At 58.6% G+C, this 26,528-nt stretch overlaps 1 protein-coding gene across 11 annotated transcripts in view; it reads right to left on the reverse strand.

Moving 5' to 3' along the window:
* ANKMY1 (ankyrin repeat and MYND domain containing 1) overlaps positions 1-26,528 on the reverse strand; it is a 47,937-nt gene that overhangs the window by 4,190 nt on the left and 17,219 nt on the right. For 5 of the 11 annotated variants that reach the window (XM_027588987.2, XM_027588981.2, XM_027588982.2 and 2 more), the window contains 10 exons: positions 25,437-25,903; positions 22,451-22,622; positions 20,492-20,632; positions 19,947-20,087; positions 18,431-18,538; positions 16,415-16,546; positions 13,577-13,690; positions 13,131-13,296; positions 8,094-8,172; positions 7,210-7,370 (listed from right to left, as the gene is read on the reverse strand). In XM_027588987.2, coding sequence (XP_027444788.2) covers positions 7,210-7,370; positions 8,094-8,172; positions 13,131-13,296; positions 13,577-13,690; positions 16,415-16,546; positions 18,431-18,538; positions 19,947-20,087; positions 20,492-20,632; positions 22,451-22,622; positions 25,437-25,903 — 1,681 coding nt within the window. Of the gene's footprint in view, positions 1-5,564; positions 6,206-7,209; positions 7,371-8,093; positions 8,173-13,130; positions 13,297-13,576; positions 13,691-16,414; positions 16,547-18,430; positions 18,539-19,946; positions 20,088-20,491; positions 20,633-22,450; positions 22,623-25,436; positions 25,904-26,528 lie in introns of those variants that run through there. The other 6 variants (XR_003519060.2, XM_027588984.2, XR_003519061.2 and 3 more) reach the window with 6 other exon arrangements.

The following is a 26,528-nucleotide window of genomic DNA, read 5'->3' on the forward strand; positions in this document are numbered from 1 at the left end:
TGGGACCCACCTGGCCACCCCACGGCCTGTCTCTCCAGAGGTCACAGAATGCTGGATTCTGGGTGGAACCCTGACAACCACGGGTTCCAGGCCCTGTGGGTCCCTCACCAACATTCCAAACTGACCATCCCTCTCCATCCTGAGCTCATCTCAGGCTGTTCCCCTCCCAGCACCCCGAATCGCCTCTGTTCCCAGCTTCCTGGGCATCTCCTCCCAAGGCTCCCTTGACCTTATCTGGCCACCCCTCAGGGCGCTGCCTGCTCTCCCAAGAGCCCAGGTATGGAGGGCCCGGGGAGGGGTCGTAGCCACCAGCCTGGTCCCTCCATCTCCCCAGCCCTGGTCCTCCCTTCATGCCCTGAGGACGGCGCTTCCCCTCAATAGCACCATCCTTGCCCGGCCTTGTTGGCTCCCCTGATCTAAGTGAAACCCATCAACCCCTCTACACGCCTCCTCCAGAGCGCATCCACCACAGATGCCGCTTGCCCGGTGCCCTGCGGGCTGGCTCCCCAACCTGAGCCTCCCTCACCCGCCCACTGCCTGGCCCTTTCTCCCCAGTGCCCTCCTGACCTGCTGTTTCTCCACCTGAGCCGGGCTCTGCTGTAGGCCAGCTCCCCTAGAGCCATGGGCACTTGCAAGCTCGCTGTGAAGCCACGCATCTGGTCAACCGGCGGCACCCCGCATGTCTGCCGTCCTGCCCTCCACCTGCCCCACCTCACCTGCTCCCCGTGGTGGCACCCTAGCGCTGGGGAAGGGAGCAGGGCACCTCTTTCCCGGCCCGAGGACCCCAGGAGCCCAGGTGGGTGGCCGAGGGGAGCCCAGAGGGGCAGGAAGACGGCAGCGAGGTCAGGGGATGGGTGAGCAAGGTGGCTGTGCAGGCACACTCCCAAGCCAGAGGAAGGGTGGAGTGGCAGGGAGACAGGAGGTGGGTGAGCTAGTCTCGGACCACCCTCAGCAAACCGACCCCTGAACAGCTGCCTGGGTAAGCCCCCCGTTAAACTCAGCCCTCCACCTGCTCAGCACTACCCCTCTATACACACACACACACACACACACACACGGAAACACACATGCACACACGCACACACACACACACACCCTCCACGGTCCAGCGGAGCAGAAGGTCCCACACTCCTGGCTCCCCCTTCCCAGTTCTGTGGGCCATCCCCTCTTCCCACAACCACTCCCCACAGCAGGACCAGCCGCAGGACACCCTCAGCACACTCTCCATCACTGATGACATCCACCCCAAGGGCTCTCCCACATCTTCCTTGAGCCACTGAGCGCATTCTCTGCAGCCTGTCTCCCACATGCTGGGCATTTCTATGCTGAGCTCTGCCCCTGCCCCAGCAGGCTCTCCCCTGAGCACCCATCCTGCCCACACCTTTGCCCAGCTGGTCTCCACTCCTGCCCTCACCGCCCTGATGCTCAGGGGAGAGCCCAGACAGACCTCTGTGCCAGGCCTGCCGAAGCCTTCCACGTCCAAGGTGTCTAGGCCCTCACAAGGCACCAGGCCCTGCGCTCCGTCCCGTCTGAGCACACATCCCCACCACTGTCTTCCCACACCCTCCCAGTCCCAGGGAGGCCAGATGCCCACGACAGGGAGGCCACAAAGCAGGGGCAGAGAGACAGGCGGTGGCTCGGTGAGGGGCCTGGCCTGGGCATGGTGGGACCCCCACTCTGCAGCAGGACCTAAGTGACCAGAACTGCCACATTCGCAGGGAGCCAAGGGGCTGAGCACACTATGGCCAGAGGAGAAGGGAGGTGAGTCCCCCCAGAGAAGCCAGGACACCTCATGCGCAGAGAGCAGAAGCAGGTAGAGGGGCTCAGCAACACAAAACTTTCCGAGGAGGGAGCTGCGCTCCGCAGCATCCCCCAGGACAGGTGACCAGGCAGGCACCCCCCTGGTCCACACTCAGGCAGTGCCGGGCCTCCACTCAGACCAGCTGCCCGTGTCGCTCGGGACCTGAGGGGTGGCTGGCTGCCGGCTGGGCTGCACCCTGCTCTGGCTGGAGTCTCTAGGGACCATCGCGGGAGGGAACGGAGGGCACGTGTGTCTGGCCAGGCCAGCCTCTCCACAGCCTTCCCCCCGCCGCCCGCCCCAGAACTTGGTACAGAGCAGGGGGGTGAGGTGCGCACCCCCTCCCGCCCCGATGCACAGCGCCCAGTTAAGGGCCAGGGTAGAGGCGCCTGGGTCAGTGTATTCTGAAGATACAAGCAGCTGGGTTCCTGATGAGCGGAATGTTCTGGGTGACAGGCCAGGGCAGGGAGACCGGGACATGGGGGCACTTCACACAGAAGGGGAAACGTACAAAGGCACCACGTGGACTGAATAACCAGACCAATGCGTTAAAAGAGGTCTAGAGAAAAAGATTTAAGCTGGAATGATTAACTTTGGTGTACCAATCCGTAAAATGTAATGCCTGTATCCTTTTAAGAAATCGGTTGGAAGCATCCCGTGTAGACACAAGGCTGCCACGCGGCCACTGCCAGCTAACAGCGAGCCGCGGGTAAAGAAAGAGCCACAGACTCGGAACGGAAACAGGATCCTGCACAGGCATCCCAGCGCCTGCCACCAACCCAGACAGCTGGGGCCAGGCGCAGCACAGCGGAGACCGGGAAGCCCCGGCCTGCAGGGAGGAGGAGCTGTGCCCCAGCAGGGGCTTGGGGGAGGCGGGGCCGCGGCCCCCCCCCCGCCCCCCCACCTCCCCCCCACCCCGGCCGCAGGGGAGGCAGGGCTGTGCCCTTCCCCTGCCCCCTGCCCCCCTACAAGCACGCAGGAGGTGGGCCTGTGCCCTCCTGGTGGGGCCACCCCTCCGTGCCTAGCCTGCGTCCTCACACCAACAGAAGCTCTGCCAGTAAACATTCCTGTCCTGCTGCGGTCTGGCAAAGGGGGCCTTTCTCCCACGGGACAGCTCTCCCTTCTAGAACGCAGACTCCCCCAGGGTAGGGATCCAGCTACCTTGTCCTCCATGAAATTCAGGTGCCAGAAGCATGGTGGTCAGAGAATAATCGCTCAATGCACCTGTTGACCCAGAAGCTGGAGTGGACTCCACAGCAGCCTTCTGGGAACGGGGGGAGGAGCCACAGGAATGGGGGAGGGGACCCAGGTGGGGGTGGGGAGGGGGCTGGAGCAGGGGGGGGCAGTGAGCAACGGGTACAGGGGGGACTTTGACGGGACACAAGTGGGTGCAGGAGCAAAACGGCCTGGCCTCTGGGGGCCGCGGGGACAGGGAGGTGGGCAGGCGCGGTGCGGGCAGGGCGGGGACAGGGAGGTGGGCAGACGCGGTGCGGGCAGGGCGGGGACAGGGAGGTGGGCAGACGCGGTGCAGGCAGGAGGTTCTGGAGGTGGCCCGACTGGGCCAAACTCGGGAGGCAGAGCTGAGCAGACTTCCTACAGGGTTGGCGTGAGGAGAGATGGGGAGAGCAGCCAGCGGGGACTCCTCTGCTCAGGAAACCGTCAGACCGGACGGGGACAGCACAGCCTTACCTGGAAGCCTCAAGCCACTGAAGATGCCACACGTCTCCCGATCACACTAAGTGATTAGGATAGTTAGAAAGTGTCAACAAACGTTTCTGAACCGGACAGGCCAAATCTACATACAAGCTGAATAAGCACAGACTAACAGCTAGTGCCTTTCCCAGAGAAACGGAGCGCGGGCCGGGCCGTCCTGCGGTGGGGACAGTGCACTGGAGGCTGCAGAGCCACAGCCCGGGGCGTCCTTGCACCTGCCGCGGGATTCAGTCACCACCAGTCCAGCTGGCTCTCAGATCTCTCACAGTAATTCTGGGCAACTGTAACGTTATAAGCAAAACAATAATGATTTTTTTTTTAAATCCGGGCGAACCTTGTATAATCTCAGTCTGGGGACTGCTTCCTAAATCTGCCAGCAAACCAGACCCTGAAACAGGACAGATGGATTTGACAACAGAGTGAAAAATTCCATGGAGCGAAGTTCAAACGGAGTGAAGGTCAGTCCCACGAGAGGGAGGGGCGGCAGGGAGGGTGGCAGGGTGTGGGGAGCGCTCCCCCGAGGCTGGAAGGGCAGGCATCTCCAAAAACAGACCCGAGGAAAAACCTCAATGCCATGTTCCCACATCCGAGCGTGGAGAGGACTTTCAGCTCGTACATGGATCCCCGGAAGACAGGAAGTGGACCTTACTGGCAGTGCCATTACCGACCAGGTGTCGCCAGCACGGACACGCTCACAAGCAGGCTAAGACGACTGATGACGGGGACGCTCCTAAAATCTGAAAACGCAACCTCTGTGAATTCTGCCCAAAGGAAAACTAGGTGGAAGGTGTATGTGTGCAGCCCCCCTCCATGAGTGAAGCCTGAAACAGTAGATGCCCAGCAGCCAGGTGGTGGGCGGATGCCTCAGTTCCTTCAGGAAAATGGTAGGATGCACACAGTGCACCAGAAAGGCAGGTCAAAGTCACAAAATGAGCCACTGAATTAAAAACAAATGGAGGAACACGTGACAACACGTGTGTGCATATGCATGGGGGCACACGAAGATGCACTGTGTGTGCACCTGGGCAGATTAAAATCTAATACGTTCAGGTTATCTGTTCCTGAGCAGTAAGACTAGGAGGATTTTCGCAGTTTTCATTTTCTTGTGCTTTTTAACAATGGGCATAGATTGCATGCATAATCAAAATAAAAATAATACTATTTTCACTTGGGGAAAATTACGTTGCAAAAAAACATAGCATAGAAAGTCTCGTGGTTAAGTTTAGAATATACAGATCACGCTCCCACATCCTGTGTGGCGTGTGCTGTGCGGTGCGTGGTGCCCGTCTGTGGTGCGGCGTGTGGTGCTGGAGGGTGTGACGTACAGCGTGTGTGATGGATGTGGTGTGTGTATACAGACACAGATGGGACCGGAAGAACACACACCAAAGTATCGGCACTGGTAAATTCTGAGTTTGGGGACAACTGCCATTTAATCTTTTCTTACTTTTGCGTGTGTACGTATATATCTCTAAACGTCATATAATTAACAAGTTCAAAATTAGGAGGTGCTCATTAGGAGCACTCCCTTTCCTAACAGCTGAGGTGGGAGCCGCCCACACGCCTCTGGGGGCTGACCCCAGCCCCAGCCCTTCCCCGGGAAGGCCCTCCACAGCCCCAGCCGGGGGCAGGACCGGCTGGTACAGAGCTGCAGAGCTACACACAGACTCATTTCTCCTTGTGCCCAGGTGCTCTCCTCACCCTTTTACCTGGGAGCCTCCCCAGCAAGCTTCCCACATAAGGAGCCCCATCTAGACAAGAGACCAGGAAATCAGGCAAAAACATGGCTGCAGATGGGGCTGCCTTGACCAGCAAAGAGCGGCCTAGCTGGGGTCCCTGCACAGGCTCAGGACCCCTCTTTTCCCAACCTCCTCCCCCACCTGCCCCACCCCACCCCCTCTCCCTGGCCATGCCCACCACCTTCTTGCTCAGGACTGGCACCCCAGTCTTCAATCCCCCCTGCCCCCTTCCTCCCACCCTCTCCATGAACGCACACCCACCACCCATGGCCACCATCACCACCACGCAGCGCTCCTGACTCAAGTCACCCCCACACACCCCCGTCTCAATCACGGGGGATTTTCCTCTCCACCGTCACCGCCCCCCGCCCCCCGAGCCTGCCTGATGCGCACAGACACTCAGTAAATGCAGGTAAATGCACCTGGAGGGTATGGACACACCGCTCCCTTCTGGGGACCAGGAGGAAGGCAGATGGAGAGCCAGGGCTGGGAGCACCTGGGAAGCCCCAAAACGTTCCCCAGGGGTACAGGAGTGACCTTCCGGTAGTAATCTCTAGAGCGAGCTCTAGTCCTGACCCCCATCCTCTCAGCCTTCCCATCAACTGACAGATGCCAGGCACCGGAGCCAGGAAGCTCCGGGCTTTGTCTGGGTACAGGCCAGCGGAGCAAGGCAGGGAGGATTAAAAATACACCCAGTGGGACCACTTTATTGCGAGGTCAGGGGGGAGACATTGCCACGCACAGCCCTGCAGGTGCAGACGTCCTGCATGAGGCCAGCAGATTCCAAGGCCAGCAGCCCGGAGGCGCACCGAGGTGTGGCTGCCAGCAGGTGAGGATCATGGTGGTGCAGCCTGCCTCTGGGCGCCCCCCAGGCCTTGGGCATCCGGCTGTTCCGGCTATTCAGATTCTTCCGCCCTCCTGTACAAGTCCTCCAGGTGGGGCCCTGGAGAAGGAACTGGCAGGGAGGAGGAAGGTGAGGGCCTGGGCTGTCCCTGAGGAGGCAGAGGCGCAGGGCCCCTGCAGGAGTGCAGGTGGACCCCACGCCCCCTGTGGGCCCCGCCGGCTTGCTACTGTTTGATGGTGTCACCTGGAACACAGCACTCAGCTCTGCGAGCCCTGGGCTCCCGGCTCAGCCCTGTCCTGCCCTGCATGGTGTCATGCTTGCACACGTGTGGCATGCATGGCAATGACTCCATCTCTTCAAAGCGGGGGACTCCCAGCCTGGGGTCTCCAAGCCTAGGGAGCCTTGTCCAGACCCACGTGCGCCCCACAGAGCCCCACTTCAGAGAGGAGCACCGAGAAGACAGTGTCGGAGCTCAGACAGGAAGGGCTCCAGGGGCACAGGCCCAAGGGCAACGGTCAGCCCAGCCTTTCTGTCCCTCCACACCAAGGACAGCTCTGAGAAAGAGCGAAGCAACACCTGCCCCCCCCAACCTGGTCAAGTCCCAGGGGACAGCTGTGCACACAGCTTTGCTCACCATTAGCTACTCTCAGAGCAGTGGTGACCTGGTCCAAAGTCACCACCCACATGCTCGCAGCTCCTCCCCAGCTCATCCCAAAGGAGGGGGTGTGGGGAGGGTGGTCTGGGAGGAAGCTTCCAGAAGCAGTGCGAAGGCCAAGTGCCCCATGGTCCAGGGAAACCGGTGCCCACCAGGGCCCCCGCATGTGCTGGGGAGCCCCCCACTTGTCCCACAGAGCCCCGGGGATGGTGTCCAGGTTCTGTAGGGCCCAGACCATGCCCACCTCCAGGGAGCCATGGGCCCATGACACAGAGAAGGAGCAGGTGGGCTCAGCACCCTCCCTGTCTGCACAACTAGCCCATCTGGGAATTCTGGAAAGTGGCGGGAACCAGAGAGGTTTCAGGGGATAACGGAGACCTCACGCAGCACCCCACAGGCGGGGGCCTACGTCCTCAGACACGGTAGGCTCCACAGCAGCTGGCCGGGCAGGCGGACTCACCGATGACTGACAGGGGGCCGCAGTCCTGCTTGTGGAAGTCGCCCCAGGCTCTGGTCTTGCAGTATTTGCTGCAGGTCAGGATCCTGTAGCAGCGGGTGCAGGGCACCAGGCGCACTCCCACGGAGCGGCCGCACTGGGAGCAGAACTTGAAGAAGGGAATACTGCACAGGAGCCATGTGTGCAGTCGGGCAGGGCCTGCCCTCTGTGCTCCCCCGTCCCCACCGGGAGGGGGGGTGGGTGCTGGTGCCAGGCCCACCATCCGCCACGCAGGGTGGCCACCCACACGTGGACAGAAACCTGAAGTCCCTGTCCACAGATGTCTAGCACAGGGCAATTTTGAACAGGAAACACACTGTGGCCCAGAAGCCACCAGGGCCACGTAGGGGACAATGCCATGGCATCAGGAACCCTTCCTGCCACAATATGGGAGGAGCGGACCCCAGCAGGCACACCCTCGAGCCCTAGGGCCTGCCCTGCTCAGCACCCCCACCTCACCCACCAGGGTTTCCTGGGCAGGTACCTTCCAGAATGCCCACGGGGATGATAGGTGCACATTTATGTAAAGGACTGTTCTGGAACAGCAGAGTGGGTGCAGAGCCATGATCCCAGGGAGGGGCCAGTGGTGGAGGGGCTGGGAGGGGCTGGGAGGGGCTGGGAGGGCCCAGGGCAGTACAGCCCATGACAGCAGAGACACCTTCAAGAAGGCGAGCCCGTGCCCAAACCCCACTGGGCCACTCCACAAGCACACCCGTGACCAACCCCATCTGCCACCCGCATCTTGGCCTACGGCCCGAGAGCAGGGCCAGGTTGCTCAGGGCTTGGGCACAGCAAGTCAGGCCAGGCCACGCTGCCCATCCCACAGCCACCGTTAGCCAACCACTTACCGCTCCTGCTCCTCCAAGTGCAGTGCTTTGGATACGACAGCACTTTTCCGCTTCAGCATCTGGTAGGGGGTCAGCTCCGCTACAGTGACAGAGAACCACGTTAGGCTCCATGGGTCCCCCAGCCGTGCCGTGACGCCCACGGGTATCGGGAGCCCCGAGCTGTTGCAGTGAGCCCATTCCCAGCACTGTGGGCAACCAGGTGGGACCCCAAGCCCTTTTACAGCCCGATGCCAAGTCTGAGGAGTCAGAACAGGGGTTGGGGTCGCTGGGGCATCCACAGCCTCTGGGGAGGGGGCTTCACCCCTTGACTTCCCTCTGCTCCTGCATCCTCGGCCAGCCCTCTGCAGCCTCCTGGCCACCTGTCTTTGCCATCGGCTGGCTCGGTGTACCCCTCCCTCCACATCGGTAAGAGGCCACCAGGCTTCTTTAGCCTTGATCAGCTCATGATGCTCTCCAGAGTGAAGACTCCTGGCTCTGCTCTCCAGCAGTTGGCAGCAGGACACAAGGGGGCTGGGGACCAAAGGCCAGTGAGGCCCCCCCATTGATGGTCACAGGTTCCACTGCACCCCCCCACCTTCCTCTCCTCAAACAGCATGTCAGCCCCCCCCCAGGAAGGCCATCTAACCTCTAATTCGGCAGAAACTCCCCAAATACCTGCTGGCCCCAAGAACAGAGATGGCGGGAGCCCCTCTTTCCTCCCCATCCTCCCTGTGCCCACCAGAAGCCAGGGCTGCACTGCAGCTCATCCTGGGGGCTTGAGCGTGGGCCCAGGAAGCCAGCTCTGCGACACTGTGCCCTGAGCCAGAGCCGTTAAGGACCACGTGGCCCCAGGGCAAAGCTTCTGGGAGAGATGACGATCAAGCAGAACCAGAAGTGGGTCTAATGCGGCCACAGCATTGCGGTCACTTCTTTCGAAGGACACGAGGGAAAGGAGAGCATCTTTGTGTGTTAGGGTTGGGACTCTGACAACTCTGTCGATCTATCATCCGCATTCCATCCAGTGCACACGTGCAGTGCACAGTAACGGCTTGTGTACATTCACAGACGTGCAGCCATCGTCAACTTTACAGCATGCCCATCAGTCCAAATCCGAGCCCAGCCCGATAACCGCCATCCCCCCAGCCCTAGGCAACCAATGACCTACTTTCTGTCTCTACGGATTTGCCTATTCTGGACATTTCCTATGAATGGAATCGTAGAGTATGTGTGTGGTCTTTGGTACTAGATTCTTTAGCTTAAAACAATGTTTTTGAGGGCGCCTGGGTGGCTCAGTCATTAAGCAACTGCCTTCAGCTCAGGTCATGAGCCGGGAGTCCCGGGATCGAGTCCCGCATCGGGCTCCCCGCTCAGCAGGAAGTCTGCTTCTCCCTCTGACCCTCCCCCCTCCCATGCGCTCTCTCTCTCAAATAAATGAATAAAATCTTTAAAAAAAACAGTATTTTTGAGATTCATCCATGTCATAGCATGCACTGGTAGTCCATTCTTTTTTATGTATGAATAATATCCCATTGCGTGGATATGCCGTAATTTGCTTATCCATTCATCAGTTGATAGGTATTTGAGTTGTTTCCATTCTTTGGCTTTTAGAAATAATGCTGCTATAAACATGTGACCACAAGTTCTCATTTCTCTCGAATACATACCTAGGAGTGGAATTGCTGGGTCATACCATAACCCTATGATGAACATTTAAGGAATGGCCAGATGGCTCTCGGGGAGGCTGCACCATTTTACGTTCCCACCAGCGGTGTGGGAGGGTTCTGCTTTCTCCACATCCTGGCCAACACTTGTTACTAACGTTTCAAACACTTGTTACTAACGTTTCGATAATAATAACCACCCTGGTGGGTATGGAGTGATAGCTCAGTGCAGTTTGGTGCGTACATCACTGGGAACTAATGATAGTGAGCATCTATTTTTTTTTTTTAATTTATTTGTCAGAAAGTGCACAAGCAGGGGGAGTGGCAGACATAGGAGGAGCAGACTCCCCGCCAAGCAGGGAGCCCGATGCGGGGCTCGATCCCAGGACCCTGAGATCATGACCTGAGCTGAAGGCAGCCGCTTAGCTGACTGGCCACCCAGGCGCCCCAGTGAGCATCTTTTCGTGCGCTCGTTCACCATTTGTAGATCTTTCTTCGGAGAAGTTTCTATTCATACTCTTTGTCCATTTTTAAATTCAGTTATTTTTTTTTTTTTGGAGCTGTTAAGATTTTTTAATTTATTCTACATACAAGTCCCTTGTGAGATATGATTTTCGATATATCTCCCATACAGCATGTCTTTTCATTTTCTCAATAGTGTCCTTTGAAACACGGAAGTTTTTAATTTTGATGAAATCCAATTTATCCATTTTTTTCTTTCATTGCTTATGCTTTTGGTGTCATACCTAGGAATTTATTGCCAACTCTGAGGATATGAAGATGTGTCCCTATATCCTCTTCAAAGAGATTTATAGTTTAAGCTCTTGCATTTAGGTCTTCAATCCAAATTGAATTAAATTTTGTATGTGGTGTGAGGTAGGGTCAAACTTCATTCTATCGTGTCCGGATAACCACTGTCCCAGGACCATCTGTTGAAAACCGTGCCCTTATCCTCATTTCCACATGTTGGCGTCCTTGCTGAAAATCAGCTGACTTACACATGTATTTATTTCTGGGGTCTGCATTCTATTCCACTGGTCCGTATGTCTGTCTTCATGCCAGTGCCACATTCTTTTTATTCTCATTTTGCAGTAAGTCTCAATTTAGGAAGTATAAGCCTTTCCGGTTTGCTCTTTCAAGATTGCTAACAGCTATTCTGGGACCTTTGTAATTCCATATGAATGTTAAAATTAGCTTCTCAATTTTACAAAGGCAGTGGGATTCTGATAAGGAGATGTCTTCCCATTTACTGAGGCCTTTAACTTCAACGTATTGTAGTTCTCAGAGTGTAAGTTTCACATGGCTTTTGTTAAATGTATTCATAAGTATTCTATTTTTGTTAATGCTGTTGTAAATAAAACTTTTTAAAATGTCATTTTGCTTGCTGCAATTGTATAGACACAATGTTGGTTTTTGCATATTGATCTTATATCCTGTAACCTTACTGAATGCATTCATTAGTTAAAATAGTGTAATCATTTTATATTTTGTATTTTAATATTTAAATGTTTAGTTTAATATTAGTTTCAGTTTAAAGAGTGGATTCCCTGGATTTTCAATCTGTAAGATAATTTCTGCAAAGAGAGACAGTTTAAATTTTCCCTTTCCAATCTGAATTTCTTTTTCTTGCCTAGTTATGCTGGCTAACAGCTCCAGCACAACATCAAACAGAAATAGTGAGAGGACACATTCCTGTCTTCCTTCTGATCATAGGGGTCTTCCACCGTGGGGTCTGATGTACGCTCTGGGTCTTTTTGTAGGTGTCCGCAATCAGGTTAAGCAAGTGCCCCTCTACTCCTTGTTTGTTGTATGTTCTTTATCATGAAAGGGTGTTGGATTTTGTGAAATGCTTTTTCTACATCCACTGAAATGATCATGTGGTTTTTCTTCTTCAGTCTAAAAATGTGGTGTATCACATTGATTTTGCTCTTGTTAAACCATTCTTGCATTCCAAGGTCCGGCTGTAAGCTACCAGGTGCAGAGGTGGGAGAGCCAGGTGCAGAGGTGAGGCAGCCAGGTGCAGAGGTGAGGCAGCCAGGGCTCAGAGGTGAGGCAGCCAGGTGCAGAGGTGAGGCAGCCAGGGCTCAGAGGTGAGGCAGCCAGGGCTCAGAGGTGAGGCAGCCAGGGCTCAGAGGTGAGGCAGCCAGGGCTCAGAGGCCTGGCAGCCAGGGCAGAGCTAGGTAGGAGCAGCGACCCCTACCCAGACAGAGAGCCTCTCCTACGCAACCGCAGCCAGAGCATTGACCTGTGTTACTCCTGACGGGTCACGACCCCAGCCCCCTTGGGGATGTGGGTGCAAAGGCCACCGTCCCAGGTATGACCCTATACTTTCTGGGGATACCCCGTCATGCGGAGGAGACACGGATGGCTGACCAGGGCGCTAAGGGGCTGGTCCTGCACAGCGTCCTGCTCTCCAGGGAAGCGTGCTCGGCTCTCAGCTGATGGCTTTTCTCCCGGAGTCCAATTCTTGTCAGAAACTGAATCGTCATTACTACATCTAAGAAGCAAACTCCCTGCGTGTGCTTGGGTTTTCCAGATCCTTCTCAGGATCCATAAGCTTGTTTCCCAAGTCAAATGACCCTGAAGTCCTTCCCTCCAGGCTCTCACCGAAACTCAGCTCCCTCAGGCTGGCTCTGCCACGTGTTGCCCCTCGGCCAGCCTGTGTAGGGCCCTCAGGACCCAGGGCTGTGCCTCCCAAACCAAGCAACACCAGGGGGGACACGGTCACCATTTCAGCCCCCAGGATGTGGCTCTCCTAGCAGAGGGCAGAAGAGGTCCCTCTTCCTCCTGCTCCAGAGATGACCAGCCCACCTCGGAAACCTGTGGCCCCAGGCCATGTGTGTCCCAAAGTCACACTCACCTGCTGGTCTTCCACGGAGAGGCAGACCTGCCCCCATGACCCCTGGCCACAAGAGAGCAAAGCAGAATCCTGGGGCCGCAAAGCCCCTGCTGCTTCCCCCAGGAGGGCTGCATGGTAGCCTTAAACAGCTCAGCCGGAACCTCGCCCTGCCTCAGGTGTCGTGCCCTCTGCCGGGGGCAGCCGGACAGGCTGTGCCAGTGTCCCCTGCCACTGGGCAAACACAGTGTTCCTGGATATAGTCCCATAGTGAGGCCTGAAGACTCCCCTGGGGCCCTTCTTCTCTCCCCAGGCGCATCTCCCCATCTCTCTGTGTCTCCTGCAGGAGCTCCTTGGAGGGCAGGACACAGGGGCAAGCCAGCCAGGGGCAAAAAAGTGCGCTCTCATCCCACCCCGCCCCTCCCCCACAGCCTCTGGAACCAGTCCCAGACCCGGAGGCTCCTCCAGGAGGCGGGAATCCCACTCTGTGCAACTGGGAAGAGCAGCAGCTTCCCGGGTGGGGATGGTGCTGGTCCGTCCTGCCAGGCCACTGACACCCACCTTTCTTGCTCAGGTTCAGCAGCTTCGGATCCCACTGGCTCTCCTTGGCGGAGACTGCGCGGCGCAACTGGAAGCCCATGTACTCCAGGAGCCTCTTGCGGGCCAGAAATACCTCCCGCTCGGCCGGCGTCAGCATGTGGCAGGGGCAGTGGGCAATCTTCCGGTCCTGCAGCACAGCACCCCGTCACCACCAGGGCCTGCAAGGCCCCAGCACCCCGCCTGGCTGGCCAGCATGGGAAGCACACAGGCAGAGAGCCCACCCCCCGTGGTGAGGACAGCACAGAACAGCACTCCGAAAGCTGGCGACAGCGGCCCCGCCAGCAGGGTGCCGACCAGGGCGGGCTTCGGTCAGAGGCGGGAAGGGCCTATGGCCCGGCCTTGCCCAAGACACACTCAGGGCCCCAGGTCCTCTACCCCCATCACCAGTGGGACACTCAGAGCCATACCTGGTAGAATTTGAAATACCCATAGTCGACAGCCGTGCCCACAGCCATCCTGTCGCCCTGCGTGAGCGTCACAGGGCTCAGGATGTCAGCCCCACAATCAATTAGCCGGTCAATCTGTGGAGAACAGAGCCTGGGTCACATGTGCGTGGACGCCCCAGCCACCAGAAGGCAGGACTCGGAACCAGGGTGCCCAACTCTGTGGCCCATGTCACCTGCAGCCTCCCAGTCTTTACATGGTCGCTGGACGGCAGGGGGGTGGCCCGAGGACCCGGCCCCCAGCAGGAGAGTAGGTGCTGCCAGCAAGGGCTATCGTCACCCTTATTACCCAGGGAAGCTACCCTCTGAGCTGCGTGGAGAGTCAGCAGACAGACAGCATAGACGTGCTGAGCCCGCGGAGGAGAAGTTAGGGCAGAGCCCAAGGGAGGTGCAGGCTGGGCCACTGCTCAGGAGCCCCCTGCTCCCCACCGCCCCAGGGAGCTGCTGTGGGTCTGTAACTTGAAGCTGGTTATGGTCCCAGTCCCCAGACCAAAAGTGATAGAAGGGCAACCACCAAGCCCGTCCTGACCCCCTCCCACCACATCCGGGGCGCTCGGTGACTGTGGGTGCCTGCGCGCGCACGTGTGGATGGAGCCACATTCAATGGTGCGCATGAGCAACTTCTGGCTTCTTACCACCGATCTCATTCACAGCAAATCGCACCCAACAGAGGTGCCCACCTCCACCCTGAAAGGGAGGGGATGGGTTCCATAAAGAGGCTCCAGGGTCTTAGAGCTTTAGCTTGGAAGCTTAACCCAACCACGAAACACGGGGCTCAGTGCGGCCCCGTCCGAGGAGATGAAAACCAGGCTGTCATCCCCGCCACTGCCCATACTGCATACGGTCTACTTCCCAGCCAAGTGCAAGCGGGTGGTCACTCGGGGGGCACACTGCAGTCCCCAAACAGCCAGCAGAGCCCAGTGCCAGTGGGCAGGAGGCCCCGAGCCTGTCCCCAAATGTGCTGACCCTGTGTGCAGCCACAACCGGAGGTGCTAAATGCCTCTGTTGCTCAAGAACTCTGAGCACCCCATATCCCACGAGGGCGGTGCATTTAGCTGTGGACGCTGGGACTGGGGAAGCACAGAGAGGAAGTCAGCCCTTGCATGGTCTCTGTCATCATCTGGGCCATTCACACCTCACAGACTCAACCACCGTCCCAAAAGCAAGAAGCTGGCTGGAAGGACCAGCTCCAGGCTCGTGTCTGGGCAGGAGGGGCTGAAGGATTCAGTCGGAACGTGGGTCAAGCTGGAGAGTGGGGAGGGCCTGCCGATGGCCAGAGGGCAAGGGTCAGGGGAGGGCCGGGTGTTGCACCCCCCATCAAACATCCGATAAATGCGGACATCCTTGGTTTGGCAGCATGATGGAGATCCCCAGCTGGGGCCGGCATGGTGCTGGTCGGCTGGCAGAGGGGAGCACCAGGGAGGCCAGAAAGTGGGGAAGTGGTGAGCTAAGGTGTTAATAACCAGTGCACCTAGGTGAGGGAATATGGAGTCACTGTGCCGTTCCAACTTTTATGCATTTGTTGTAATAAAATTAGTAAATGAGTAAGTTGTAAGTAGTTAAATCATTGAAAAATCACTGGTTGGCTGATGTGGGGTCAGGGGCAGGAACCCACAGGTGTGTGAGGGTCCCCTGGATGCCCCAGAAAGCAAGGCAGGCATCAGAGGCTGAGGGGACCAGGGGAAGTCTCCCAAGGTCAAAGACAAGACGATTTCAGGGTCGAAAAAAAGAGAGTCCTTTCACTTGCCAAATAATTATGGAGGCAGATGGCATGGCTGGGGCAGAGCAAACCTGCCCACCCCCAGATCCAGAACGCAGCACTGAGAGGCCCCGAAAATACACATGCAGGCACTTCCAGGTGCTTAGAGGACAGGAGATCAGGATCAAGGTAGGATCCTTAAAATGGGATCCGGAAACAGGATCGCAAGAAAAGGGGCCTTACTTTTTCCATAAGGTTGAACTTTTGTCAAGTGTGACAGCCTCCAGAAAAACCAGGTTCTCGGCACCCCCCTCCAGTGCTTCTAGCTCTCGGGGAACCACACTGCAGCCCTCGATGGAGCCAGGGCAGCGGGGAGCGCACACAGAGCTGCCCCACGTGGGTGTGGGAAGGGGCGAGGCCACAGCACAGGGAGGGCCTGCCCATGCGGCGCTGCTGTAGCAGACCCAGGGCCCTGGCACAGGAGTGAGGAGGGGGCAGACGCACAGGGGGACGTGTCTGGGTGCCTGGCGGCGCCAGAGCAGCTGGGAAGACAGACAGGGACTCTGAGGGAACAGCTCAGCATCCAGAACCTACAAAGCACAGAGTGCCTCCCGATCACACCTGAGCCCACCCGGGAAAAACAGCAATGCTACCAGCAAGCCACGTCCATAGCCAGGATATGGCACCCAGGACCCCCGCCCAGGGCATGGCACCCCCTGCAGGCCCCCACCCAGGACAGCCCCAGTGCCGTTCCAGCAGGTCCTTGACCAGGACCCCTGGCCAACGCCCACTCTACTGAGAGAATCTACAGTCCTGCTGCCCAACCAAAGTGATGGCTTATGTCTTCCTTGAGACAAACCAGAGGACTTTTGTCTGGCCTGTTGAGTGGATTTGCACTTCACACGTTTAGGCCTACATAACATAAAAAGCAAAAATTTTGTATTCTTTCTTAAGTATTTGAACATTACAGAGCAAGATCACTTGAAACGCTACCTGCAAGGAATGAAGGGCAGACCAAGGGTTCCAACACCCCCACCCAGACCCTACACGCTAGGGCCCACTGCCCTGCACACCCGCCACCCCCCCCCAGCCTCACCCCTCACCAGGGCCAGCTTGCTGTCCATGCTCCTCTGGTGCTCACAGGTGAGATCACAGGCAACACACAAGGCGCTGCCCAAGCCTTTGGTCAGTGGCAGGTTGGGGTCAGCTCCATGGGACAGAAGCTCCTTCACAATCTGGACACAGAGAAGCTGGTCAGCACCCCCAGCTCCTCTCTCCTCGCATGTGGAGGAGTGCCCAGAGTAAGGCTTCTGCTGTACTGAGTGGCAGCCACACCTGGCTACTTGCCATGCATCCCACCCACAGGTACCACTGCTGCCCCAGCTCAGGGGAAGAGGCTGGGGCAGGGAGAGGGCATATGGTGGCTCCCCCCAGGGAGGGCTGCGACACCCACGCCGGCAGCCCAGGTCTGATACTTTCTCTGCATGCTGTCTAGCTGCTCCAAAGTGCTCCTAGCTCAGGTCTTGTTTTCCAGCCCAGGGGCCAGCACAGGGTCTGGTGTGTGTCCCATCAGCTCCTCCTCCCTGGGACCACTCTGCCTTTGCCCCCAGGCACCCGAGTCACTGTGATCACCTGACCAGAGGAAGAATGGGGCACATCTCACTTGCTCCCTGCTGGATCCCCAGCCACCAGGAAGCCAGGCGTGACAGCAGCTTGGATGGGCAGGAGACACACTAGTGTGTGGCTCTCTCAGGAGCATCCGACCCCCAGAAGGCAGCTCTCTACCCTGCCCGCCCCACCAACAAAACCAGGCACAGAGCAGGTGCCCCCCATAACTTGCTCAGCGAACAACTCAACGTACACGTCAAGGGAGGGAGAGAAGAACCAGAGAAGCCCCCACAACCTTCACCAACACTGCCTTCCTGTCCTTCAGGCCTCTGCTGATACGTCACCTCAGCACGGACCACAGAAGCCCCCCCGGTCACCAGCTATAACAGCTCACCCGCCACCATTCTCTGCTCCGTATCCAGCTGTCACTGTCTTCACAGCACTTACCACCACCTGAAATTCTGTGGCACACTGGGTTACGGTCCATCTCCCACACTAGAACGTAAGATCCTTGAGAGCAAGGGCCTTATTTTATTCGACACCTGATGCCTAGAAGGGTGCTTACCGGGCACATAGCAGATGCTCAAAAAACAACAGTTAAATGAAAGGACGAATGGGTGTATGTATTATAGGTCGACGTAAAAAAGAAGTAAAGTAGAAAGGATGATGGGTGATGGATGGATGGAAGGATGGAGGGTGGACGGACAGACGGATGGATGATGAAAGGGTGGACGGACAGATGGACTGACGGAAGGGCAGACGGAAGGATGGATGGAAGAGAAGGAGGAAACAAGGACGGATAGACGGATGACGAAAGGATGGACGGACATGAACGGACAGAAGGAAAGACAGAGAAAAACAGAACAAAGGAAGGACGGAGGACGGCGGGATGGACGGACGGGCGGGAGCATGGACGGGCGGGATGTGCGGGTTGTATGGACAGATCGGACGGCTGGACGGATGGATGACGGGGGCTGGGTGGGTGTGGGTGGGTGGGCGGCTGTGTGGGTGGCTGGAGAGATGCATTACTGGAAGGATGGACTAGATGGATGCGCGTCTGGACGGATGGGAGGAAGGATGGACCGACGGGTGGGCGTGGGCAGGCGGGTGGATAAACGGACAGACGTGTGGGCAAGCGAGTGAATGTACAGGTAGATGAACGGATGGTGAACATCTATCCTTGGCAACAGCAGGAAATGGGGATTGGCCCAGATTCCTCTCCTTTTCCTTACCGAGGGCTCAATGCCGGGGATAAGCAGGGGTTGTGATCCACCTGCCCTGAGGGAGCATCCTCCCAGCTGAACCCTCACCTTCCCTGCTCACCTTCCTTTCTGTACCCTTCTCTCTCTGAGCAGTTCCATGCACTGGGGAGGGGATCCACCATGTCCTTACACCACGCTATCTTCACGCTACCGCCAACAACAGCAAATCCGAAAGACTGACTAGGGAGGGGGTGACGTCGAGGCAGAAACACTGCAGCTACACCATCAACGGGTGTAGAACATGCTCACCAGATCATTCCCACTGGCGATGGACAGCGAGAGTGGGGAGTGGCCACTCCACAGCATGTTGGGGTTCGCGTTGTGGGAGAGGAGGAGCCGGACTATGTCCCTGGCACACTGGGTGGGGAGAAAGGCAGGACCACAGGTTAAAGAGATGCCCTGACTCCCAGGAGCACCTGACGCGGATCGTTAACTCAAATGCCATAAAATCAAGCTGGTCACTTAATTGCTCCTTCCTCCACACCAGCACCTTGCCTGGCACACAAAGACCGTTCTAAATTTTGGACGGTTGCATGGATAGGTGCGTGGATGGCTGGGTGGATCCTCAAACTGGGAAGATGTTTTCTAAACATACATCATTTCCAACACAAAACGGGAAGGACACACGATGCACAAACTGCTTTACAGTTTGTTTCCAAAGGAAAAGGGAGAGTCAGGCCCACGTGACTATGGTAGCCAGGCTGGCACATGGCAGGTGTGGCCCCAGGGCTCAGGGATCGTGGAGGACACCAAGGCACAGGAGAAGCCCGGCCTCAGAAAAAGGGGGGCATTCCATGCAGGAAGGGCTCATCCTTGCCCTTCTCCCGGGGACCCCTCCGCTTTCCCCTCTCTCCTTCCTCTTTTCCCAGAGGTGCTGAAAGCCCTTGTAGCTTTGATTACCCCGCCCCAAGGACTCTTCCAGGCTCCAGCTCCCCCTGCAGGTGTGCAGACCCAGCGGGCTGGTTGGGCTGCCTCCAAGCCCCCTGCCCTTCCCCCACCCCGGCCAGGCCAAGGAGGTGCCAGCCCAAGCCTGCTGAGGGGATTCTGGAAAAGCCTCCCCTCCTCTGCTCTCTGCTGAAACACAGATAGCTCAGGGTGGTGGCCTGAACCCAAGGAGGCTTTTACCAGCGATGCTGTAAAGCAGGGAGGCATGTGGGTGCCTCCCACCTGCCCCACCTAGCACTGCCCTGCACCCACCCTCATGCAGATCCTCATACTATCAGGGCAGCCCGATCACCACCCTGTGCAGGGGCAAACCACCCACCCATGCCACTGACCCAAGAGACTGGCTATGATTTCCGTTTTATGGGCGGGTAAACTGAGGCCCAGTTTACTATGTGCTCTGAGGTTTGTCGACCCAGGCTGCACTGGCCTACAGCATAAAGCCAAGGTTTGGTTCCCTCCACAGCCACTCGGCCTCCTCTGACAGGTTCCTACACCCGCCTTGCTGACAATTAATCCCCAAGGCAACAGGAGGCCTGACCTCAGACAGAGAGTCACAGTCCAGGGCTCCACAAAACAGGACCACCCTGGGGGTCCCGAGTCCAGATGGTGACTGACAGGGCTGCTGGCTCACTGCCCTGCCCCCAACACGCGCACACACAGAGCATGTGCACAAATGTATGCTCACACGCGTACTGACCTACAAGTACAAGCCCACACGCAGACGTGCGTGCACACACACGGACACACTCGTGCGCACACACCCAAGGCACTCGCACACGTGTTCAGATGCACGCGCACACACGCTCCCTGCCCCGCTCACCTTGTAGTTGTCCTCACGCTCACAGGCCACGTGCAGAGCCGTCCTGCCCCCCTCGTCTGGCACAGACGTGGGCTTGCTGTAGTAGATGCTGGCAGGGCCTGCTTCGTGGTTGAGCTTCAGGCTTGAAGGCAACAGGTCTAGCTGTGGACAGACAGAGAGAGCAGGTACTAGCCCCCAACCTCTCCCCCAAGTGCCAGGCTGGGCCCCTGCAGGTACGAGCTCCCACAGAGAAATGTTCCCACAGAGGAGCACCAGCAAGCGGCCCCCTCCCCAGACGGCGGGTCTGAGCGCCCTCCTGCAAAACCCTCTCGCAGGCCCAGTGCAGCCACCACCTGCCCCAGCGGGGGTCAGAGCTGGGCCCCCACCCATCTGGACCGAGCACGCAGGGAGCCGCGCCCACGCGGACAGATGCAGGCTGGCTTGGGGCCCAGAGAGCAGTAACCAACCTCGTCAGGGACCGTGGAGTGAAAGAGTTCTGAACTGAGCCAAGAGCACCGTGCAAGGAGAGGCCTCGGCACCCCGCCCCCGCGGGGCAGGACACGCACCTTGCCCAGCTTGTACACGTCGTCCTGGTCGGCGGCCCTGGCGTCCACGTCCGTGGCGGCGTGGAGCAGAAGCTCCGTTATCTTCACGCCCTCCTCCCCGGGAAGGGCGGCTGCAACATGCAGGGGGGTGAGGGCCCCCAGCTGCAGAGGCGACAGAGGTAGGGGTGAGGGCCGGCTCCCAGGTGGGCGGCACCCCCAAGGCCCACCCCTCTCAGAAACCCCCCAGCACTGCGTTCTCCCCGGTCTCGCTGCGACACGAGGGACCACGGGGCCTGCCCACACTGGACCACAGACGCGTGCACTTCAGCTCCTAAGGTGTTTCCATCCGCCTGGCCTACGGACAGCGAGCGGCCCTGCCTTCGTTATGACCAACTGTCCCTTCCTTCCTCCGAGAAAAGCCCCTGCCCTTCCTGCCGGACCCTCGTTCGGATGCCACAGCGTGGATGGCCACGCGGCTCCCGACTCCAAGCCCTGTCGGGACCTGTCCCTTCTCCCCCCGGGCCATCCGGGAGGGCCTGGCAGGAGGACCATCTCCAGCTCTGGGCGCTGCTGGGTCTGTGCCGGCCCGACGGAGCTGTGACAGCCCGGCCAGCAGCCTGCGGCAGGCCCGGGGTCCAAGCGGAGAGCGGCCGGCTGCCGCAAACCCGAACCCCCAAACCAGGCTCTCAGGGTAACAGCAGGTGCCCGTGGAGGGCGGTCGGGAGGACGTCAGCCCCCGGCGCACGGGCGTTCCCCGGGCCTTGCTCATCCGCCGAACGTCAGACTAGAGCCAAACCGCGCCCGCAGACAGGACCGCGAGCGCGAGCGACAGACGCCTCATCGGGAAGGAGAGAACGGGTGAGCGCGCCAAGGATCTGCGCCGAGCTTACGAGCTGCCACCTTAGCTCCGACGCGGAGTCCCACCCGCAAGCCTAGAAGGGCATCACGGAATTACCCCGGATCCCCCGCGGACATTCTACTCTCCCGCACTCACGTTACGTCCACGCAGAGAACGGGTGCACGGCCTGGCCGACGAGCTGGTCACGGGAGACCCACAGGCCGCTGAGCGAGGACAGGAGCGGCCCCGGAGGCCGGACACACCCGCCAGCCTCGGCCACGCCCGCCGCACGCGCACGCCCTACCCCCAACGCGGACGCGTACACGCCCCTCCCCGCACCGCACGCGGACGCGTACACGCCCCTCCCCCCGCCGCACGCGCACGCCCTACCCCCCACGCCGCACACAGACGTGTACACGCCCCTCCCCCGCTGCACGCGCACGCCCTACCCCCCCACGCCGCATGCGCACGTGCACACGCCCCCCCGCGCCGCATGCGCACGTGTACATCCCCTCCCCCCGCCGCACGCGCACGCCCTACCCCCCCCACGCCGCATGCGCACGTGTACACGCCCCTCCCCCCGCCGCACGCGCACGCCCTACCCTCCCACGCCGCATGCGCACGTGTACACCCCCTCCCCCCGCCGCACGCGCACGCCCTACCCCCCCCACGCCGCATGCGCACGTGTACACGCCCCTCCCCCCGCCGCACGCGCACGCCCTACCCCCCACGCCGCACGCGGACGTGTACACGCCCCTCCCCCGCCGCACGCGCACGCCCTACCCCCCACGCCGCACGCGGACGTGTACACGCCCCTCCCCCCGCCGCACGCGCACGCCCTACCCCCCACGCCGCACGCGGACGTGTACACGCCCCTCCCCCCGCCGCACGCGGACGCCCTACCCCCCCCACGCCGCATGCGCACGTGCACACGCCCCTCCCCCGGCCGCACACGCACGCGCACGCCCCCCCCCCCCCCACACACACACAGCAAAGAACCCGCGTTCACATCGCCAGAGAAGAAACACTGCGAGGACTTCTCCAAACCAAGCGCTCTGACTTCTCGCCACTGACGAGCCCCCGGTCAGCCCACCCCTCCCGCCTCTCCGGACCCCTCCCCACCCCCGCGGGGGGGGTCCTACCTCAGGGGGGAGCTGGATGTCCGTCCTGGCCCTGTTCTCCAGCAGCAGCTTCACCCCGGCCACATCCCCGGCCTTCACGGCGAAGAACAGGGCCTGCATAGGCACGCGGCACAGGTTGGGGTCCGCACCTCGGTGCAGCAGGAGCCTGATGGTCAGCCACCTGCTTCTGCGTCTGCAAGGATCGGTATGACAGAGTCACGGGCCGGAGGCCAGGCACAGGACAGCACCCCAGGTCAGCACCGGCGCTCCCTGGGAGAGGCGGCTCGGGAGCCCCAGCATTCACAGCCCCTCAGCATTCGTTCCGAGACCTCCCGGCCCTGCCCTGCGCCAGGGCAGCTCCCCATCGCCAAACCACCCTGGGCTGGCCAGCCCAGCCCAGCTCGAGTCCAGCTGCAGCCCTGCCCCGCTCCAGCCTCGGGTGGTCGCTCAGCCTTGCTGAGGTCATCTGTGAGATGGGGCATGAGGTGGGACTAGCCCTCCCTCCCAGGGTGGCCATGAAGTGATAGAGCACCTAGTACACATAGGGCACGACACTGTACCCAGACCACACGCACACACATGCACACGACACATACACATGCACATACACACACTGCATGCACACGTACACAGATGCACACCACACACACATATGCACATGCAACACGTGCACACCACACACACTGCGTGCACACACAGATGCACACCACACACACATATGCACATGCAACACGTGCACACCACACACACTGCGTGCACACAGATGCACACCACACACACACACTGCGTGTACATACACAGATGCACACCATACACATATATGCACATGCAACACGTGCACACCACACACACTGCGTGCACACAGATGCACACCACACACACTGCGTGCACACACAGATGCACACCACACACACACTGCGTGCACACACAGATGCACACCACACACACACTGCGTGTACATACACAGATGCTCACCATACACATACCACACACATATATGCACATGCAACACGTGCACACCACACACACACTGCGTGCACACATGTAACACCTGCACGCACACACTCCATGCACACGTACACAGATGCACACCACACACACACATAACACACATATACATACACACATACACATGCAACACGTGCACACAGAGATGCACACCACACACATGCACGCACATACAACACATGCACACACATGCACCACACACACGGAACACACACATACACGTATAATTCACGTATACCACATGTATGCATATATGCACACGACACATACGCATGCAAATCATGCATATTCAGCACACACACACCATGCATATCACACACGTGCATGTACTACACGTACATACAATATACACAACACACAACCACACCATACACATACACACCTACAAACATACACACACACGTCCATGTGTGCACACACACACAGTGACACACAGAGCTCTTATGAGGAGCACAGAGCCGGCATCAATGGGGAAGCTTTGCCGAGACCCGACCGGCCAGGACAACAGCCCCACTAGGCAGGGAGGTCAAGGTGGTGAGGAGCCAAGCAGGCTTTAAGAACGGCTAAGAGGGCGGGAGGGTGGAGGGTCTGGCCCATTCTGCGGGCCCCCCCGCTGCCGCAGCACCGGGTAGGGCAGACAAGAAGGCAGTGGAGAGGCAGGGTCAGTCTACAGCAGCAGTTCTCAAACGTCCTGTTCTTGGGCCCCCTCTCTGCTCCTGACATCATCCAAGGACCCCAGAGAGCTTTGTTTATGCAGGTTCCATCCACCCATGTCTACTGTATTACAATTAAAATGAGAAAAAAAATTTAAACACGAATACATTTAAAAAGTAACAATAAACCCATTGCATATTAACAAAAATAACATTTTTATGAAAAATGTGTACTTGGCTGCATCAGAATCCAGCACTGCGAGGGCTCCCAACTGTGCGTGAGTCTGGGACATCGGGACCTGGTCGCCTGGGAAGACCTGATCTCTCCCCCCCACACTGACACGCATCATTAGACACTATGGGGGAGGGGGTGCACGGCCTCCAAAATGCCAGTTTCCACTCGAGAACCAAGATGCCATCGCTGGCACACACCCTGCCGGCTGCCCCCCTAAAGCGTGAGGCTCAGTGTGTGCACAGGGATGAGTGACCCTAGTGTGCCAGCTGGTCGTTCTTGCAAGGAAGAGCTGCGTCGCACGGGGGACCATGGCAAGCACCCTTTGCAACACACGCTATTGGAGAAACGCTTTCCTCGAGGAAAACGTCCGACTGGTTTGGAGATGTGCTTCGGCATCCCACCCATCTGGTCACGGAGTAGTAGAAAGCCATGAACTCAGGGTCAAGATTTAAAGAGTGAGTCCTTGGCCTCTACTGCTTCATCAAGTGCATTCTCAACGGTGCATTCTCTTATGCGCGTGCGCCCAGGGAAGAGATGTGGTGTGGGTGTCCCAAAGCGAAACGGCAGGTGACGTCTGAGGATTGTGATGCGGATCATCTCCACCTACAAACTCCCCGACAGGGTCTGGGACACCTGGGGGCACGCTTTGAGAGGGCAGGGGGTGAGTGTATGTGAGCGTGTGTGTAGGATGACTTGCAGGGTGTGTGGGGAGTGAGGGGTCAAGTGTGTGCAGATGAGCTGTGTAAGCAGGTGTGTGAGTGCATGTGTGAATGTGTTGGACAAGTGGGAGTGAGTGTGTGCAGGCAAGTGTGTGTGTGAGCACCTGCATGGTGCCCTCCGCCCTGTGGCAGCCGAGGCACCCTCCCTGGATTCTCAGTGCCACTGTCCCTGACGTCATAGCCAGGCCCCCAGCCTGGAGCCACACCAAACGTCCCTGGAGGCCGTGCACAGGACGGGCCCCACGGCATCCCTGGAGGCTTGGGGGATATGGGACACGCACCTCCAGAAACGCTCCCTCCTGGCGGCCGGGGAAGTGATGCTGGCCCACTGAGCCTGAGCTCCACCCCTGAAAGTGACCCTCGGCCCCGACACCCACATTCCAGCAACCTACTCGATCATGGCCAGCGCCACCTTCCTCATGGTGCCCTTTACCGGGCCGGTGGTGCTGAGTGAGGAGGCCTTCAGCATGCTGTAGGCCTGGGCGCTCTTCCGCAGGAGGTCCTGGGACAGTGTGATGGAATAGTTGCGCACACAGATGCCAGACTCAATGTTCGTCTCCTGGCTTCCCAGCCTGTGCCCGTCCAGACTCCCTACCACGCAGTCCAGCCCCTTCTCCAGGTCGCTGACGCTGCCCTGCGATGACAGACGGTCCGACTTCGGAGGGTTGCCCCCCAGGTTGGGGGACTCCTGAGACAGCTGGGTGCCTGCAGAGAGGCCGTCCTCCTCATCGCCCCCCGCAGCCGACTTCTGCTCCTGGCTGCCTGGGATGGGCACCAATTCCTCTAAATACACAGACTCCTTGGCCACTTCGAGGAATGAGAAGGCATGGTTGGGATTTACTGGCATATTTGAAGCTTCCTTTGAAAAGTACCAAAAAAAGAAGGAAAATCACTAGAAGAAAGAGTCAGAGTGACACCCCCATGAAGCTGACTTCTTTAGCGAGGACCAGCGCTCACGGCAGACAGCATTCTTCAGGCACCGAGGCGGACAACGCTAAAACACTTTGCAAAAGTCCAGGGAGGGAAGCAAACCCGTCAGGGCATCGTATGGAAACCTGAGCCACACAGCAGCCACCAGCCACACGTGGCAATGGAGCTCTTGACCTGAGGCCTGTCCAGATCCGGGGTGTGCGTGAGCAGACAAAGCAGAGCGTCCCTGTCCTGACACTGATTTTACACACAGAGATAATCAATTGTGGATACACACAGTTGAATAAAATATATCATCAAAATTAATTCTACCTGTTGTACCTCTTTTTAATGTCGCTCCTAGAGACATTTATTTTTTTTTTTGAAGATTTTATTTATTTGCGAGAGAGAGAGAGCACGTGCACAAGCAAGAGGAGGAGCAGAGGGAGAAGCGGACTCCCCACGGAGCAGGGAGCCCCACACGGGGCTCGATCCCAGGACTCCGGGATCACGACCTGAGCCGAAGGCAGATGCTCCAGGGACTGAGACACGCAGGCGTCCGAACCTTAGAGACA

The sequence above is a fragment of the Zalophus californianus genome, chromosome 3 (assembly GCF_009762305.2).
Source record: "Zalophus californianus isolate mZalCal1 chromosome 3, mZalCal1.pri.v2, whole genome shotgun sequence".
In the NCBI taxonomy this organism is placed as follows: Eukaryota; Metazoa; Chordata; class Mammalia; order Carnivora; family Otariidae; genus Zalophus; species Zalophus californianus.